At 37.6% G+C, this 16,429-nt stretch overlaps 1 protein-coding gene across 15 annotated transcripts in view; it reads left to right on the forward strand.

Moving 5' to 3' along the window:
- The window catches only part of HDAC9 (histone deacetylase 9), a 457,439-nt gene that overhangs the window by 247,936 nt on the left and 193,074 nt on the right, over window positions 1-16,429 (forward strand). For 11 of the 15 annotated variants that reach the window (XM_085050864.1, XM_085050871.1, XM_085050865.1 and 8 more), the window contains 6 exons: window positions 5,349-5,477; window positions 7,413-7,528; window positions 13,251-13,373; window positions 14,971-15,018; window positions 15,458-15,668; window positions 16,086-16,303. In XM_085050864.1, the coding sequence (XP_084906990.1) occupies window positions 5,349-5,477; window positions 7,413-7,528; window positions 13,251-13,373; window positions 14,971-15,018; window positions 15,458-15,668; window positions 16,086-16,303 (845 nt within the window). The remainder of the gene's footprint in view (window positions 1-5,348; window positions 5,478-7,412; window positions 7,529-13,250; window positions 13,374-14,970; window positions 15,019-15,457; window positions 15,669-16,085; window positions 16,304-16,429) is intronic. The other 4 variants (XM_085050868.1, XM_085050867.1, XM_085050874.1 and 1 more) reach the window with 1 other exon arrangement.

Genomic DNA, 16,429 nt, shown 5'->3' on the forward strand with positions numbered 1-16,429 from the left:
TGCAGTATCTTGAAAATTTTCAATTGCCACAGTGCTAGAAAGAAACTTGACAATGGATAAGCCAGTGGTATGCTGCCAATACCACCATTGTGCTAACCAATGCATCTTAATATTTTCTCTTGCAGTTCTGATGGCCTGTACTCATACATCATCATTTTGTGTAAATTTAAGCTATTTTAGGCATGGACTGTCATGGTTTGTGTTTGTAAAGCACAAAATGCATGTCTGTACATGAGTCTCCAGTACAACAGTATAAAAAATACAAACCTGTGTAGTGTGAATAAACAGATTTCTTGACTATGTGTTCAATTATTGACACTTGTTAGATAGGAGCCAGGAAAAAACCCCAAACTTCTGCATGGAGTACAGCACAGAATATATTCAAATCGTATCACATATGACTCTTCACAGTTTAAAAAGGTATAGCTAAAGAAATAGAGAGTAAATCTGTGAAGATTTATTTAAGATCTTGACGTTTTTGTTTTTTAATTGTTTCTGGCAACCTAATTATGTTAGGGAAGTTCAGGTTGCTTTTTTAAAAATGGTCTTAGTGATAACAGTTGATGCCAGGGCAGTGGTGAACAATTTATCTTGCTCGACTAAGACGTTAGTTTTGCTGCTCTTGCTCATGCTGGTGTTGAAATTTTGTAGGCCAAATTTAGAATCATTTACCTCAACTGCCCCACAGCTTTTCTAAGCCAGCCTGCCAGTGAGGAAAAGGAAATGCTTTCACTTCAGAGCCTTTCAAAATCTGGACAAAAGCTCACTTTCTGTTCTTCAGGTTTCCTATATATGGCTTTCGCCTCGAGATGAGGACCTGCTTGCTATGCACCCTCTCCCATCCCCCATTTCCTGCCTGGCTTCATTAAATGCTGATTTGAAGTTGGCACACGCTCTTCTGATACAAAAGTACTACTGTGTTCCAGGATCCATCAGAAAGTAATGCATTATTGTCTTTTACATTCTCGTCATATATATGTCTTCTCCCCATGTGTAAAAAGGATTTTCATTCCTTCTTCTTAAATAGCTCTGTATGTTTAATGAAAAGAAACAGTGAAGCAAAGCCTTGTCAAGCAAACATCATCTCATTTGGGAGCAATCTGGCCCTAGGCTATATTCTTTAATGCTAGTATCTGCAAATTGCTAATATTAAGCAAAGCAGAGTATAGGATATAGTGACTTCACCGAATCATTTTCCTATCTCTTCTTCTTGTTTCTCAGTACCTTGTTTCGTAGAAGAGACTAGTTTTCTTTTTCCTGCTCAATGATGGCTCAAGTGATGAAATTAATGTGTACCTACATAGAAGTCTGTATATTTTCCATTTTTAACAGTACAGTTACTTTACTCTTTCTTCCTCTGTGAAGCCACTATAAAATATGAGAAAAATCATTGAGACACTATTTTCCTCCTTCACCTACAGCCAAAGTTCTTGGTTCTGTAGAGATAATTACAAGTCATGGCAAGATGTTAACCAGTTCTTCAATTGCCTGTGATATCTTCTGTTGTTTAAACTGATCCTTTCTGTATCTTTCGTATCTGTTTCCCACTTAGAATCATTTAAAGAGTAAAACCAGTCCATAATTACCAGCACTAAAAGGAGAATAAGCCAGGTAATAGCAATGAAACTGAACATGCCATTTTCCTGCAACATCTCATTATTCCAAATTATGGTACAGCTACATGAAGGCATTTTCAGACTAGTCTTTCCTCAAATCCTCTCAAGCAAATCACTCAAATAGGTATCAGCTGATTCCTGTTGAAATTAGTGACATGGGCTTTGATGGCTTTCAGGGAAAATAACAGCATCTTTTTGTTTTCTTTGCAATAAAACATTTTCAAATAAAATATATTCACTTTCTCCAAGTAGCAGTTGACAATGACTTGTTTTAAAGTGCTAAATATAGTAGAAATGCAAAGATTTGTGGAGCAAAGACGTTAGCTTAGAAGACACCAACTAAATCAGTATCATCTATACAGCTGATATTGGCTCTTAGCAAGAGAGCTACCATGAAAACTTGCCTTCCTGTGTTCCTCATCCTCATGGCCACATTCCTAGCCACATGCACTTGTTCTTCTCTTGTCCATGGCATTTGGGCTCCTTGGTCAGATGATTCAGTTGGAGTCATCTAATACAGCAGACTCCATGCCATTCAGCACCTCCAGCACTTCAGAGAGGCCTCTTTTCCTGAGGAGGTGAGATACAGGATGTCTGCTATATGTGGTAGAATTAACCTAGTTTTGAGTTTTGGACCCCAGTGGGATGTTTAGTGTATAGCAAGTTAGCCATGTGCATTAATTATCTTGCTGTGTCAGTGTCTTGGTTTATGGTTGAGTCACCATACAGACTCCCTGATGGTCTTTTCAATAATTTTGTGGTATTATTATAGCAATAAAAAAGTTAATTCTTAGGGGCTTGTATTTGCTTGAGACAGCTATTCCGCAGCAAGATAGGGAGTAAATCTTCAGATTCAAAAGTTTTTTGTCATTGACTCCCCATGTGATACTTTTCCCCACGGAGGATGCCTTTGTGTGATGAACATAGCCAGCCTTGGCAATGGATTAATTAAGTTGAGCAAAGGAGCAAATAGTGAGCAGTAGGAATACTTACAGGGTGGCTAATGCAAAACAGTTGTTTTGAGTATTACCCCTCTGTAGAACCACTTCTAAAAGCCACCAGTTAAAGTAATGAGCCAAATACTCATTTGAAACATAAGGCAGATTAATCACAATAATTCTGGACCATTTGCCACTAAGACTTTCCAAGTGTCTTGCAAGTACTAGGGGAAAATTTTAACTAATAAAAAGGGTTGAAAAACTTTTACTAACTTATTCACATTTCAGAGCTTAAAGGAATAAAATACTTTTTAAATGATCTTAGGTATGTGCTTTGAGGCAGTCAGTGTGTAAGTATATGTATATGCATTTATAATTGCAATCCACAGTTCCATATTTGAAGCTTCAAATGCTTAATTTTTCTTTTTTTCCTTCTCTCCAGAAGAGAGTTGAAAATTACAAATGTGTTATTACTGCCCTAATGTAAGAGTGCACTGAAGCACATAGGATTGCTGTTGTGATCCAAACCTCTTTCAGTCAACAATAATTCTGCTGCAGCTTTGGTGGAGCACAATGGTCAGTGATCTCTACAGTCACACACTAGGCCAATGCCTCAGCCCCCTCTGCAAATCAGGAAACCAATGTCCAGTTCTGCATTTTTTCCATTGGACCAGATATCCTCAAATTGCTTAGATTTGTTTATTTTGTGCACTGAAACCAAAATTCTTTTTGCTAGCCATTGAGTCCTAGTGGGTACCACATCAGGAGCTGGCAGTGTCTTTGGGAGAACATTCAGGAAAGCCAGTATTTGAAGCAAACACTCTTCAAACATTGCCTTTGATTTTTATTGTGAGGTTTATTTTATAATTTTAAAACCACTCTTCTCCATGCCTTTTAATATTAAAATTGATTATTTTCATTTTAAAATTATTGTCGTCTTTCATCCATCTTCTTGTATGGCTCATAAATTCAGACATTGATTGCAAAGTTTGTTTTCTTTGCCTATATGATGGATTCAGATGCAGAATATGATGGGAATTTGGTAAAAATAGAAATTCAATTGCTGTGACTGAGCACGAAACCTTCACATAGAAGTGGAGAATTTCTCCATTGAGTGTTGCAGACTATTTGTATCACATTTGTCTGTCATGGATGTACAGACAGAATATGTACAGACATATTCTCCTGATTTTTAAGAGTACAGAATAGTAGAAATGGAAATATATGTAAGTGCAAAAGGAGTGAGCACCTTTTCTTTTAAATTTCATCGCACCTGGTCAGATCTGTGGTGATAACATGTAGTGTAATCATAGCCCATTATAATATTTTATATTTTCAGTTTCATTGCAAATGATGTCTTAGATAGCAAATAAGTCATCTGTACTTTATTTTTAGAACCATTCGTCTTAACAGCGGTAGTAGGTGATAAAAAATAAATTCCTTGGTTATCTATTTATTATCAAAGATTTCCAGTGTTGTGCTAGCCTGTGTACCTTGATCTGAAATGTACTCAAGGCACAAGGTTTCCAGAGGGCAGCGCTTGCCACGTGCGATGGAATAAGTGACAAAGGCCGGTGTGTGACAGCAGGTACTGCTGGTCACAGCAGCTCTGCAGTGAGGTGCAGCCCCTTTGCTCCCCAGTGACCCTTCGAGCCTCCCCATCCCTGAGGGAACAGGTGGGACAGAAAGAAAAAAGATGTGCAATATGGCATGATGGGCAGGGACTGGAATTAGAAGTGTAAGATTGAGTTCCTGCCCCAAAGTGACAAATGGTGTAATTCTGAATTGAGTGAAGATATAATTTATTTTGGTTTTCTGCTAACTCTTACTCTGTCTTTGAGGCTGGGTTTAAATCTGTGCATAGGAGAGAGAACTGATCCCAGTTTCTAGCTTGCTCTATTTTAAGATATTGCTTAGCCAATGCTAAGTTCCAGGAAGGGAAATATAAACAAGCTCTATTCCACAATTATCCTTCACTAGCTCTTAGCAGTCTGTTTGATACAGGGTTTACTTGAAGAACGGATAAAAGAATACATGAAACATTTTATCATGCTAAAAATACTACAAAATAAAAAGCACAGCAGAGCTGGCCTTCATATGAAAAGACTGTGTCCATTAAGGAAACAAAGGTGGAACTTGCCCAAGGTGCATTAAACATAATCCTAGGTTTTCTGGGAATCAACCCTCCTCCTTCATTTTCAGAGCATATATTTTTCTCTGTAAATGTTCTTAGGACACTGTCATAAATCTAGTTGTTTGGTGTGTTACTCAGAAAACACTAAAGTTCTGGGCCTAAAATTGCTGACCAAGAAATGTTCTGCCAGCAAGGCTTCTTGTAATTTATATTTCTCAGGGAAATCAAAAGGGGTACCAGTGGAAGCTTCTCTCTGTTTCTGCAATTAGACCTCAATCCAGTTATAACATTCCAAGTTCCAAGATGTGTTTTCATCCAAGTTTTCACCTACAAGAGAGATAAAAATGATGTAAATTAAATTTACATTAATCTATAATTAATATTTACGATAGTAACAGTAATTAATGGGTAACTTCAAAGTTGCAGTAGAATGAGAAAAACACTGGGATCTGAAGCTCTTCAGTTCTCTTCCTCTCTTTCCTAGCTTCCAATCTAAAATGAAGTTGTGTGAGGAGCAACAGGATGACTGGGAATGCTGGGCAGTAAAATCTCTGCCTCCAAGCCTTCCTCGGATCAGATGAGGTCCTATAGGGTCAGTGGTGTCTGACACAAACCAGTAATTGGATTTGTAGTCACATATTTTCTTCTCTTCATTTCCAGCTTCAGAGCCCAATTTGAAGGTACGTTCAAGATTAAAACAAAAGGTGACAGAAAGAAGAAGCAGTCCTTTACTCAGGAGGAAGGATGGAAATGTCAGTTCATTCAAGAAGCGTCTTTTCGAGGTGACAGGTAATTAAGAATGGGGAAATTCTGTATCAGTTGCCACAGCTCACAGAATAGTGGTGGTGCTTCAGAATTGTAACTGTTTGCGAAACAAAATGAGCATTTGCAGTATTTGGCCTCATCCTGACAATTCTTGCTTTGACTTTGCATTGACATTTAGTAGCTTTGAGGCTTGTTCAGGTGATCAGATCATATCTTTATGCAATCAACTGTTGCTAGTCTATCAAACATATATCTGAATTCACTTGATTTATCAAAATTGTGTCACACCAAGATGGAATTAAAACACAACTTGAACAAACTCACATCAGTGTCCCTGTACCTGCAAATCTTGTGACACTATTTCACAGTATGTCGTGTGAAACTGTAGAACATGGGTGTGAATGTAAGCATGAACGTTACTAATAGGAAACTATAGTTTCCTTTTAAACTATTTCCATATTGTAATTTTTTTACAGCTAATTTATTAATTCCATTTGCTGAAGCCTCTGTGAGATTCTTCATCTCCACTTCTGTAGTTTTAGCTGATTCCTTTGCAGTTTGCACACTTACAAGTAAGGTATAAAGTGAAATTTTTATCACTGGAGGTTTTTTCCTGATGCCATTGAATGAGCAGCAACATGAAAATAGATATCTTCTTTTCCTAGCTCTGACAATAACTTGGAGCCTTTCAGATTGCTGTTACAATTATTAATATTGACTGTATGACATCCTGGATCTTTCATAGCCCTGATTAAGTATTGTTGCCTGAAGCCTTTTTCCCCTTGCTTTTCATTCTTCTAACTGAAAATAGCCCTTTATTTAAATACCTATTTATACATAAAGTGCTATTTTAATTTGTTAAAAATGAGAAAAAAATATCAAGTTTGTGTGTCTCCACTTCTATGATACCTATTGAAAATACAATGCAAGAACTTCTACATGACCAGTTAGTATAGCTGGGTGTAGATTCTCTTCAGTAAATCAAAGAGTAAGAGATCGAAGTAACAGCTAGAAAGCCTCCTGTAAGCCTCCTAAAGTAACAATATATTTTTGTATATGAACTAAGGCATAAAGAGTGAATAAGCAAAGAAATAGCTGTAGAATATTTACTGCCACATTTAGATATTAATTATTTTAACTTCTTGAGTGCTTTAATTTGAAAGTTATGCCATGAACGATGGTTACCTCCACTAATGGATTTCTCTTACATCTTTAACCTTCTTAAACTGTTTCTGTTGCATAAATGTAATTTATATCAGTGTAGAATTAGAAAAACTCAATACAAAAACATGCAATGAGATCGTCCTCTTCCCCTTTGTCTTAGACAGAACTTGGGACATTTTCAATCAAGATAGTGTGCAGCCTTTCAAATCCTATTTTAATATCTTTGCATACTGTAAATATTTTTTCATATTTGTGCCAAAGATGCAGTGAAAGCATAAATTTTGCCATTAGTACTTGTGTATGTAATAATTAGTCCACAATGGGCTCATCATCTTCCTAGACAGAAAGGATGGCAATAGGCCTCATGAACTGACAACGTTATCATGACCTCTGCAGGCCTGCTATCTCTGTCATTTTGATATCTTACAGAGGCAGGACCCTTTGCAATTAAAAAGGAAAGAGTTTCTTTTCTTTACTCATTACAAGCTCTGTGTCTGTGTCTCTGCCTGATACTAAATATCATAACCATCTTTGTGGGAAAAATAAATACTAAATTCTTCTATGACACAGGCAGATCAGAAAGGGAAAGACCAAGAATGTCTTTCCTTGTTAGTTGTAAAAAGAAAACCAAAGAAATGGAAGATGAATTTAAAGTCTTTAATATAAGTAAAGAGTGTTACCAATAGATAACTTCTCAACAGCTAAAAAGCCCTATGCTATAAAGATTATATAATTAATCAAGATCGTGTGTACCTTTCCAGGGGGAAATTCATGGATGTTTAATGTGTTTTTCAGAATCCTCAGTCAGTAGCAGCTCCCCTGGATCAGGTCCCAGTTCCCCAAGCAATGGTCCGACCAGCAGTACAACAGAAAATGAAACCTCAGTTTTGCCATCTAACATTCAAGCTGAGGTAAGACTCACTATTGTGTAGATAATTGCTGAGGTTTCTAGACTGAAGAGGATGGAAACTTTGATTTGATAATGCTCACAAGCAGAGTAATTGGGATATCAGGACACTACAGGCTGACATCAAAGTATGTTGTATATGAGAGATATCTTTATGTATGAGATGCATGTTAGGAGACTCTTTGGTAACAAAAGTTCAGGGAAAACCAGCAGTAATGCTACTGGAAAAGTGGGAGGGAGCTGTGAAAGGAACTTAATTACAGAATATTGCCTTCTGGGATGACCTGAAGAGGTGCTAAGTGCTGAATGTTGATAAAGGACTCCTGGGTACAAAACAGTGGTTTAGGCATTGGTGATCATAACACATATGAGCTAAGGTGGTCCCAGGCTCAGATGAGTGCTGAAGTATATTTCTTTAATCACAGTATTGCAGTTAGGTGACTAAATCCTCATCACATCTCACTTTAATTTTAGTGTACCTCAGCTTGCTTATCAGGGCAGTACTTAAACACTGTAAATGTCATGCCAGAATTCTTGAATACTTGTTTTGTAAAGTGAGATGGTAAACGGAAGGAATCTTAACTGCTCCTTATTCTGTTTCATACATACGTGCCTATAACAACAGGAATGCAGATGGTAAATCAGTTGTGATAAACCTCATTTAGCACAGATGACATGCCCAAGTCATGCTTTCCATGGCAATATTGTACAGGGACAGTAAATTAATTTGACTGAGAGAGACTCAAATTCCACAACGTTCTGTCTCCAGTGCCTATACTTGTCACAGTTCTTGCTTTGGTGGAAAGGTTTTCTATTAATTGTTGGTTTATACTGTTTATGTTAGAAAAATTGCATAAGAAAATGTGATTTTACAGAGTTTTAGTTAATGGAGCTATTTCTCCAGGTCAGTGGCAGGACATTCACCAAAAAAAAAAAAAAAACCCCAAAAAAACCTGGAATGGGCAGTTCAACCTCCAGCAGTGACTTTTCCCCATAATGAATTAATTGTGTGTGTGAACTATGATCCAGGGGGCAGGTGGGTGACCTCTGCACACTGATTAGTAGCCTCTCTCTGGCCCGTAACCAAAAAGAAAAAAAAATTGCATTGATGGCTAACATGTGGTCTTGTCTCATAGCCCCCCATATGTGATTGCAAAGAAATTTAAATGATGCAGAGTAAGATCCATCATTAGGATTAGATCAGATCCTAGTTTGGTGGAAATAAGTTGTGTATTTTACTACTGGGAATGTTTTAGATAGAAGGTGGTAATATATGGGTGTTATTATGTGCTGTATTAAACAGGAAATCTTACCCTATTGGATCTTTTATTGACTTGAGGATACTTCCAAATGCAAGGGGAATTATGTCTCAGACTGATACGTGGTGCTTGTTATTTTGCATGTTACAGTTTCTGGGCACTAGCACCATCGGAAATACATAGAGTCTGGTCAGGCTGGCATCTATGGGGAGATTTGGAAAGGTTGCAGAAAGAACCAGCAGATTTACATTCTGCTTGCTAGTAGAACATTGCATTACGTATTATTTGCCACTTCTGTGCCAGACATCAAAAATTATAACCCCAACATACAATCAAAGATGCTCAAAGGAGCCTGAAAAGTTCCTTTAGAAGTTGAGCTCTGCATGCTGGCATTGGTCACTTTACTCGCTGAAATGTGCTAAGAAGCTGAAACTACATACTTCCATTTCTGGATCCAGCTGGGGATTTCTTTACCTCTCTGGTTACTTGACTCTTAGTACTGTGGTCCTGTGGGTTCAAACATTTTTCCATAAATCTCAGCTTCAGTGCATTCTTATTTCAGTGGGATTTTCTTTGGTAGTTTAACAGCAGCCAAACTCCTACATATCTCTTTCCTAGTTTAGTGTTAGCTGCCAACTCTCAAAGGCTATACTGTTAATCAATTTTTCATCAGATACACAAAGTACAGAAGTTTCTAATAATAGGATGAGTGTTCCAAAATCACCCAAAATATCACTTGTTTTTCTGTAATACCGCATGACTCACATTGCTGTTGTTTCATAATCGTTGTTGTGACATTTGCAGTAACTGTTGTGCTCATATCTGAGTGGGTGGATAGCCGCGGTTTTCATGGCAGCAAATAAAACACTTTTTGCTGGGGAAAAACAGGTTGCTATGACAGAGCCATTTACCAGTAAAACATGAGTCAGTACCACAAATGATTACACTCCAGTGCATGGACAGAATTAGAATGTTATCAGTAATGAAACAGATTTTTAAAGTATTTTTACCACATCCATTGGAATAGTGAGACTTTTGAGTGGTTTACTATCTGGAGCAGACAGTGTGGTGAGTATACGTTTACAATTTTTTGAATGAGCAAAGGTGCACTGCACATGCTGCAGTTTTGCAGATAATCTTTTACTATCACAGTTCCCTTAATGGTACTTTCACTACCATTTGTTAAAACACTGGTCTCATTATATGAAACTTAAAAGTTGAACTCAGGATTTTAATTGCACCTTATAAATAAAATCCTGTTTTTATTAGGCACAGTTGTCTCCAGTATCATCAAGGTTCACTGCAGTAGCTATTTGTCTCCTGTAGCATGCCATACTCTTTCAGGTCACCTGCTGTGCTGGGGCTAAATCTTACTTGCCTGAGAAATGCAAGCAGGATTGAGCCCCTGCACAGCATGTCCCCTGAGTTCAGAGGGACAACCTGCTTTAGTCATGTGAAATGATTAATTTTAGGTGTTCATGGTCTGGTCAAGAGCCACTGAAGGCAATGAAAAGTTTCCAGTTGGTGTAAATGGGCTTCAGATCAATTTCTTTCTTCTATTTGTGCTTTGGAAAACAGTATTTCCTAGAATATCACTTGATTATACAGGAGGCATAAATTGCATATGTGACAGATAAACACATACTTATTTTGTGCAACTTCACAGCCCCAAGCTTTTAATACTCAGCTCCTTGAGGCAATCTTTGTAAGAGGCTAGTGGAAAAATGTGTAAGTTTCTGACCAGCTGGTGAGGTTTATGTCAAGTGTATGGGAAGAGAGTCTAAATTAATTTTTTTTAAAATCATCCCAAAAGCCTCAAGAAATACAAGTGTAAGTAACTGTGAATATTGAAAGCTGGGATAATTGTAGCTCCACAACTGAGAAGTATGAAAACCAAACCATTTTGTCCTCCCCTTGTCATCTATAAATGTACATGTAAACATGCACACGTAGGTGTCCCTGCTTCTCAGCAGGTCCCATAGCACAACAAAAGTACGGTCACTCATCACGGTTGCTTGTTGATCATCGTGCACTGTTACACTGAGTTCTTGCACTCTATTTTAAGAAAGAGGATAACTAGGATAACTCTGCTGATGGGCTATTTTAAGCACCAGGAAGCAGGGTCTAATGAGTAGGTACACAGAGGAGCAAGCAGGGCAAGTTGATCTTCGGGGTAATTTCAGTGCCAATCTAAACCATCATGTCTAGATGTAGGACAAGGGCGTGGCTTAGCCATTGTGCTGCCAATGACTCTGCTGGCAACTCATGCTTGTGCCACCATTGCAAGGTGGTGTTGACCACGTAAAAAGAAAAGCTGCAGCTGGGATCATGTACTTCTGCCTCTGGGGGCCCTGCTTGAGCAGGGTGGTTGGACTAGATGACATCCAATGGTCCCTTCCAACCTTACCCATTCTGGGATTCTGTGATACACAGAGGATCCTAATCTATGCAGGTGGACAACTACATTTATTTTGGGAGATGAGGTTGAACTGATGCTTAGGATAATATTACCTGAAAATATTAAAAAAAAAATCAGTCATTTACCAAAATGAAAAGGACATGGTATTAGCAGTGTTAGAAATCAAATTAAGGTGCTTTTACTAATAAACTCCTGTTTTCAACATAAAACTCCTGTGGTAAGTAACATCATTGCATCTGCCTGATGAAACAATCATGCCTGACCTTGGTGTGGGAGTGTGTTTTACTGCTATACACCCTGCCACTGTTATGTTTATTAATTCAAATCTTAGAAGGTAATAGTGGCATACCAAAAACCAATAATGAAACATGAATCTTTCAACTAGCTCTGTATTGATGCTGCAGTTGCTACAAATTTGATTATATTCTAGGAGGCCCATTAGACTGTCCTTTTTCACTTAAATATTCATAGACTCCCCCCATAATATTGCCATAGTCTTGACATATGTGGATTTATTCATGGTCAAAGGTGGATGTTATCAAGGCAAGACACTGTTAGCCAGGAATTAATGTAATATATAAGTGGAGCTTCTTTGTTTCCTATGCTATCTGTTGACATTCCCTAGGTACCAAAAGAAAATTACAGGGATAGACTTCTACTGTTATTGTCTCAGTGATAGGTCGTATCTCCAAACAAACTGTATGAGGAAGGTTATGTTTTGGAATAACATCCTGTGTTTTTGTGCTTAACCACTTTTCATTGATGGTCTGAAGTTGCATTGTATTAACACGAAGTATTTTGCAGAGTTAATTGATATTCCAGGTTTGTCTGGGGGAAAATCTACAGCTCCCCACAACATGCTTGACAAGTTATTATATTTACTTTAGTCAAAGCCCGAGTGTGCAGTATCCCTCTTGGAGGTGGTCTATTATTGGAGTCCCATATGCTTTTTGTTTGGGAAGAAAGCAGTCACTGTGTCATACTGTTACACAGGGTATTCTTTTTCAAGGATGTTGTTCCCTTGGGGACCATATCATGCCAGAGTTCCTAAGTCTAATAAGACCTTTGTAGCTCTTATTGTGTCAAAGTTCTGGGAGGGAAGCAAGAGTTAAACAGAAAATATAATTCAAGCAACTCTACTAGACCACATGTTGAAAAATATCACTGTTCAAGCAGAAAGGCAAAGGCTTCAAAAGGATTCCTGATGTGGTAATCTTTTTATGTTTCTTCCCAATTAATCTATGGAAAGACAAAGGGTAATCTTTGTAGAATGTCTGTTTTTATTTTAAAGTAATTAAAAATATACCCGGATTCCATGTCCTTGAAAATTGTATCACAAGTCTTCAAAAGAAGTGTGAAAGATTTTAACTTGAATGGATTAAGAAAGCTGTGAGGGGTAACCCATCATCAGGGAATGATCGGATGCTGCTTTTTTTATATGCAGACAGAGAGAGAGAGAGTCTACTATTTTAAATGTCAGATGTGTCTATATGCCTTACTTTCTACACAAAGTTTCCATGTTAATGGAAGTAAATAATGAGCCTGAAACATCCCCATATCATAATCTGGCTAACAAGCAACATGGACTAGTTAAAAACCACATTTCATACCTTACAACAAAAATGATAATAACCATGGTAAAGGTTTAATACATCCATACTCATGATTCATCTGGATATAATCCTTAAATCACTGGATAAATTCCCACTGAGTTTCCTGGAGTGAAAGTCCAGTTGATGAGAAGAACTGATGGTGAGCTGATGAGAAGTTGATAAGATGCTCTAGGACTCCTCAAGTATTCAGTTTTGCATGGAAATTTGATTTACTAACCAAGGAATAATCCCAGACACATATCAGTTGTTTTCTTAAGAAAAGAACTATCAACTGTGTTTTTACAGGGACAGTAATTTTCTGTATCTGGAACTCCATTGGGATGCAGACCAATGACTGATACATAATTGGCTTTCAGTGTATTGGGATATGAGGATAAAATAACTCAGATGAAAATCTTGGAGATTTACTTCTGTTGTTTTTCCCCTTTATTCCAGCATCTGGTTTCCCAGCAACGCCTTTTGATACAGGATGAATCAGTGAACTTGTTGAGTCTGTACACATCCCCTTCTCTGCCCAACATTACCTTGGGACTTCCAGCAATACAACCTCAAATCAGTGTAAGTGAGCAATCTCAATCTTTCCTGCATACCTTTGCTGCCAGAAAACCTACTTTCTGATTATTCTCTTTATTTTTAGCATTTTGGAACATAAGGGATTCCAAGTAGGAACCAGATCTCTCTATGCATTGGGCAACATCTGGATATTTAAGGGCACAATTGGAAAGCAGTATTCATTCTTGATCTCAAATAGACAAGTGCCAGTGTGGATCTTAGCTAAGTGTGGGCCACATGCATTGCATTTATGTCAGATAACAGATTTCAGATGTGGAAAGAAGTATATGAGGAGATTATTTAGTATAAAGTTATGAGGACATTATTTAGTATAAAAGCTTAAATTATATGATTATTTCTACCTGATAAATTACAGCATCTGTAACTTTTTATGAGATTCCAGTAGTGACCTAAACTGGGATGGAGCATTGTAGGAGAAGAATGAAGTATTTCTGTAGCTCACTAAAATACCTTAAAATTTTTGCTACTGGTCAAAACTTACCTACTTTCCAACAACAAAAAAAACCCCTAAAAATACTGATATATGGTCGTTCTATATAACAGTGTGGGAATTGGTTACTTCTAAGAAGAAACTAGGGGTTTCAGTGGAGGTAGTAAAAATAAAACCTATTTGATCCACTATGTTTTGTAATAATGTTACTTAATTCCAGTGCTAAATGTAGTTTCAAGTCAAAGTTCCATGTTATTTTATGGATTTTTCAATACATTTACTGTTCTTAGCAGTAATATATTGCTGCAATCTAACATTTTAACATCAGGTAGACAACTTTACAAAGAACATTAAGCCTTAAGTAAGTTTTCTAGAAGTCTTAACAAATTATTGTTTCTACAGGATGAAAAAATTGAACATCATAAAAAGTAGTGCTTACTTTTTCAGAGGATATCATTAAAAGTTTCTTAGCTACTTCACAAAAATACAACTAGCTTCAACTAGCTTCAAAGTAAATTTATAACATTAAAAAGAAATGAAAATATGTTTCATTTGCTCATTCAAATCTTATAAGCTTTTGATGTGGCCAGCTAGCACCAAATATTACTTTTGGCATTAGAAAAAACAAAGGGGTTGATTTATGCAAGTAATGTTTATTTCTGTTACTAGAAAAAGCAGTTGCAAATTGAATGTAAAGTTTACTTTGGTGTTTGTTTTCCAGGGGAGGGTGATAGCAGTGTGAAGTAAGCATGCACCAAAAAAAAATATTGGCAAAAACCTTGGTTTAGATTTTATGGAATTCAGATTATCAGAGATACTGTTTTTACCATGACATACCATAGGTGGTTATCTGCAAGCCTCAACATGCGTATTTCTACTAGGTTATTATTCTTGCTGTAAAAATTGCTATTCTGCTTGAACTGCCATTTCAAGATATTCTTTTTATTAGGCAAAGAACGAAGAAATGTAAAGTACATTTGCAATACTGAAGGGCCAAAACTTCTAAAAGCCTTAAATCAATGACTGTGCAATTTATAGGGCACTTCAAAATGCCACACACATACAACAGCTCTTGATGATTCTGTAGACGAGAGTTTAACTGTACAAGTTTACTTTGCAAAGGGTAAAACTTACACTTGTGCTGTCCTTCAGGGAGTCAGGGAGTGCTCCAGGAAAAGTAATAGCTTCCCACTACTACAGGTAACTATTTTGTTTTGCTGATTGGCTTGCTGTGTGATGGAAAGTTATGTCAAAAACCAAGCCTTGCCTATTCCAAACTCAGTACAAACTATTTCCTCTGATACTCTAGTTTCCTTTGCAGAAGGCTGTGGGAAGGTCTTTAGGAATTTTAAGGATAGGCCCCATCCTTTCATTAGTAATGTTCTAACTAGTAGTTCCTTATGCTTTGGCTTTTGTTACTGATTTTTTTTTCAGCTGGTTTCTTTACTCAGTTTCTCACAGCATTACATTTAACTGGCATGTTCTTCCTTTCCATCTCACACTCAAAGTGTGAGATAGGGATGTTAACCTTTTCTTCTGTATGCTATTGTAAAGAATGACATAAAACCATCTAACCAAGCAGAGATATAACTGGCCACTTGTCTGAAAAGCAGTCACCAATGCTGTTATTCTTTGACAGGCTTCGTCGTCATTCAAAGAAAAGCAGAAGGGGGAGAGCCCATCGCTTAGACAAGGAGTGGCCTTGGCTGGACAGTACGGAGGGAACATTCCTCCGTCGTCAACTCATCCTCACATTGCTTTGGAGGGAAAGCCAAATAGCAGCCACCAAGCTCTCTTGCAGCATCTGTTACTGAAAGAACAAATGAGACAGCAAAAACTTCTTGTGACTGGTAATGATCAAAGCTCCAGCGATACTAATTTAAGATGTTTTTAAAGACATTTGTGTTCTGTTTAAACTAAATGCGTTAGTTTAAATACAGATACCATACATCCTAACTGTTGGGAAAAGTGGAAGGGTGGAAGAACAAAGGACAGTACCTTTGTTTTCCATTTTAGTGATTCTGTTCCTGTCTGTTAGCCTGAAAGAATTCAATGATTACAGAAAAGAGAAAATGATTACTTCATCACATTCTTTTGCAGCAGCTGAACTTCCCAGCATGGCGAAGCACGTGGTACACATCCCACTGCATCAGTGCAGATGCAGAGTTCTGCAATATACACCCCTCTTCTTACTGAAAGCTTTCTCTCCTGTTAGAGCTACTAGTTTGTTGTTTTTCACAGGGGAGTGAAATGTGCCTGTTTTGCAGGAGCGGTTCCTCTCCATCCACAGTCTCCTTTAGCAGCAAAGGAGAGAGTCTCACCTGGCATAAGAGCTGCCCACAAACTGCCTCGGCACAGGCCACTGAACCGAACCCAGTCAGCTCCTCTTCCTCAGAGTACTTTGGCCCAGCTGGTCATCCAGCAGCAGCATCAGCAATTTTTGGAGAAGCAGAAACAGTACCAGCAGCAGATCCACATGAATAAGGTGAGTTCCCAAAGTAAAGAATTTCCAATAAATTTAAAGGTGGTAAACTAAGAAGGAAGTTTATTTATTGGTGCCATGTCATCAGGGACAGTAGAGGGGTTCTTGCAGGAGTATCTTTTATGTTTA

The sequence above is a fragment of the Lichenostomus cassidix genome, chromosome 2 (assembly GCF_008360975.1).
Source record: "Lichenostomus cassidix isolate B80296 chromosome 2, HeHo_3.0, whole genome shotgun sequence".
In the NCBI taxonomy this organism is placed as follows: Eukaryota; Metazoa; Chordata; class Aves; order Passeriformes; family Meliphagidae; genus Lichenostomus; species Lichenostomus cassidix.